This window comes from Egretta garzetta, unplaced genomic scaffold (genome assembly GCF_000687185.1).
Source record: "Egretta garzetta isolate BGI_Z169 unplaced genomic scaffold, ASM68718v1 scaffold68, whole genome shotgun sequence".
NCBI classification, from domain to species: domain Eukaryota; kingdom Metazoa; phylum Chordata; class Aves; order Pelecaniformes; family Ardeidae; genus Egretta; species Egretta garzetta.
The window spans coordinates 530,855-534,504 of NW_009260774.1; the positions used below are offsets into that span (position 1 = coordinate 530,855).

Genomic DNA, 3,650 nt, shown 5'->3' on the forward strand with positions numbered 1-3,650 from the left:
AGGAGAAAGAAACCCTGCTCAGTGCTGTAGATACTTTTCAGGAGAATCCTTTGGGCAAAAATAACAACAGTGAAAAAGCTACTCCTGGAAGCGGAGTGCGATGGTTTCAAAAAATGTTGGAATTACTCAGGTGGCCAAATCTTACTTACTTCTGGAGCACGACAGTATGTCTGAAAGTCCCACCTGTACCTGGTACTCTTCTCCCCAGCCTCCGTGGCTCATGAGAACGACTATTGCTTCGTCTGACAGGCAATTCAGTACATGTAACTCAGTGCACCCCAGAACACAAGTCAAATTGGCCCAGTTACCTGTCCCAAAGGTGAGGATGGCAAAGGGACTCAGGCCAAATCTGAGGTGAGGAGCACATGGAGCGCAGAATTTGTGAAGATGTTGGCTTGAGGGGGCTGGAGAAGACTTTGGATTTGGGCTCAATTTTTATATACTTGCTTTGGACTTGGATGAATCTTTAGACCTTGTTTTTGAAGTCTGCATAAGGGCTACCCATTTTTTTTGAGATGAATGGAGAAACAGTTCAGAGGAGAAAATAATTAATAAAAAAGCCAACATACCAGAGATATTTGCACTTCACAGGGGCTAACGTGGAGCTATTTTTCATTCACTTTCCCCTTCATTTTTTGTGTGAAGTGCTTCTTACAAAAAAAAAAAAAATTGTTTGCAGACTTAAGAGTGTTTCTTCTTTTCTTTGCTACTTTTCTTTCCCCCCTAACAATTGCATTAATTATATTCTATGTATTTTTCGTCTTTATTGTTTTACTTTCTGTTTTACTTTTCTTTTGGCCACTTTATAGTTTTTCCAGAAGGAAATAAATTCTGAAAAGTCTGTGTATGATAAAAGGAATTCATATAAACCATTGTTCTTTGTACTAGAATGCATGCAAAAATGGAAAAATAAGAGGAATAAGAGAGAGAAAACACCAATCCCCAGGCCAAATGAAGCAAAAAATTAGAGTGCATTTTATTTTGATAAAGGCTGGAAAATTTTGGAAAAATTGAAAACTTCTTGAGATAAGTTTTAAAGTTAAAAAAATGGCTACTATAAAGTTTTAAAAAAGATTTTCAGATAAAAATGTCTACTTGCCCTGCTATTTGTTCAGGCATGGTGGTGTTTACACTTACTGACCTGTTCTATATCACAGCATGTCACAAGTGTTCAAACGCAACAGCTTCGGAACTGACTGGCCTATCACTGATTTCTCATATAGGTCCTGACAACATGGGGCAATCCCATACCCACTATATGTTCCTTTATATGGATGGTTCTTGTGCTGATCTCTGCAAATAACTCCTCTTTATCTCTTCAAAAAATCTGATGGCTCCAACTGCCGTGCCTAGATTATTGGTGAATGAAAAGTCATACAACGTTTAAGATAATTTCTTGTTTATCTTCACAAAAATCTGGACTGATTTTAGCCATCTTCTGCTAACTAAACAAGCAAAGGAACAGCTCCTTTGCTAACTGGGGGGTGTCTATGAAGAAGCTGTAGTAAATAAAAAAATACTAAGAAAAGTCAGTAATTAATTTCAGGTGCCATCCCATGCTCATAAACTATCAACAAACCCTCCCGGCAAACATACTCTATTTATTAACTACACAATTTAATGTGCGTATGAGCACATGGGCCACTGGAGACATCATCCCACCAACACCAGCCTGTCCTCTCCGTCCTAACATCATCTCCCATCTCCACCATCCCCGTTCACAGTATTGTCACAGCCCACAGCCCTGCACTGACTGTTCATTAGTCAGTGTGGGCTCTAGGGGTGGTGATCTTTCTGATGGCATTAAGGACCCTTAGTGCCACTCACCCCATTTCAATAGTCGATCCAAGAAATGAAGGGATACAGTAATCGGCAGCTGCTTTTGTGTAGGGCGGCCGGGCAGAGGAATCGTTCCAGTAAATATCTTTCTCCATCCTCGGTAAGTTCATGTGCATCTCATCCACGGCCAGAAGCGAGACCTTAGATTTGTTTTGTATAAATCATGTCACTTTCAACATAGTATGGTATACGAAATAATCTGCTTTGTACTCCCTGGGTCAACATTTCTTCCAGAAACCCGTTTAAGTAAGCTCTGTATGCTGGCCTGAGCATTGGGAAGAGACTCAGTGTTATAAAATATACCCTCTATACCCTCCTATACTTATGAAAGCATGAATTGTATTGTAACTTGAGTCTTCTCTGCTGCAAAGGTATTTGCAGCAGATTGAAGTCCTTTCCTCACGCACTGTGTAGTTAAATGGACATGTGATCCTCCACTTGCTATGGGAAGCCTGTGCAGAGTATTAGTTGTGCTCCTTAAAATCTCCAGAGGTCAAGAAGCTTTCTGATAGGCTTTGTCCACATTTTAAGACATTCAGAACCAAGTATGTCACCATCCTCTTCTAGGGCCTTCCAATATATTTTACACAAAGGGCTCTGAGGCACCGTAGCATGAGGAGCCTGAAGTAGTGTTAAGCCAGAGAGCCTCTCTGGCAGTGTGGAGGCCTTTCCCGCTCCTGCGTGTACCTGCATTGCTTGCTTTGCTTAATATGCTGGTTTGCTTGTCCTGCCCTTGCTCTGTCTAACACCTGGGCTCTGCTTTGCAGTCTCAGTGGCCCTCAGCAGACACAGAATCATAGAATCATAGAATTGTTTAGGCTGGAAAAGACCTTTAAGATCATCAAGCCCAACCATTAACCTAACCCTGCCATCCCACCACTAAACCATGCCTCTAAAATGTGGGAGTCAACCCCTAAGACACGGGGTCCAACAGCAGCTCAACCCTATGCTTGGCTCTACTTGCAAGGGGAGCAGTGGGTGCCATGGGACTTCTTCATGTCTTTGGGCTCCTTCCACAGCATGACAGATGGGCTGTTTGGGAATCGTGGGTAACTGCTGGCTCCTGTGCTGATCACAGATGCTGCCGTGGGCGGCAGCATCACAACATGAATCTTGGTATGGGCCCTGCTTATTAGTTCAGGGCCCTGCTTGATCTTTTTGGTATTTGCACTGCCATTTTCTTTTTTAAAAGGAAGGTTCGCGTACAATATTGTAATCTGTAGATGTTCCGATTAGCAAAACATGTTCTTACCTATGTGGGAATAGATGGCTTTTGGATTTTGCAGGATTGACCTACATTGCGTGTTTTTCCAGACATAAAGTGAGCTTATAGTTTGAGGTCAGCTCTTTGCATGTTTAGTCAGGCATCATAAATGCCAAATACCAAAATCAAGATGCATTCGCTTGTAAAAACAAAATCTGGGGATTGCAGCCATAGTATCCTCCTTCAGGGAAAGAATCTGTTTTGCTGACACATGTCACCCTCAATTAGTACCTCAATATAAGAAATGGGATTAAATGTAATGATAACCTATGGTACAGTAAAGCTGGAAGTAGAAATAACAACAGCAACCTGTAAATTTCTATCGATGCACCAGTTAGTTTCAAAATCATCATCATCTTCTCCAAATGGGTTAATAAGTTGTTCAGCAACCTGAAAGGAAAATGAGACAGTGAATAGATGTTGGCATGCCATGTCGGGACTGCTGCTGCAGAGAAAATAGGATCAGATTTTTCGCTCTCTCCCCGCCTGTCACTTGCAATCATAGCTTGAGCTCCCTTACGATGGTTTTGCCAGCCTAGCGAAGGAA

The 3,650-nt window shown here is 41.8% G+C and overlaps 1 protein-coding gene across 1 annotated transcript in view; it reads right to left on the reverse strand.

Moving 5' to 3' along the window:
* The window catches only part of BEST3 (bestrophin 3), an 18,047-nt gene that overhangs the window by 1,248 nt on the left and 13,149 nt on the right, over positions 1-3,650 (reverse strand). Inside the window, exons 7-8 of the mRNA XM_009646263.1 lie at positions 3,413-3,493; positions 1,828-1,979 (exon numbers count right to left, since the gene is read on the reverse strand). Coding sequence (XP_009644558.1) covers positions 1,828-1,979; positions 3,413-3,493 — 233 coding nt within the window. The remainder of the gene's footprint in view (positions 1-1,827; positions 1,980-3,412; positions 3,494-3,650) is intronic.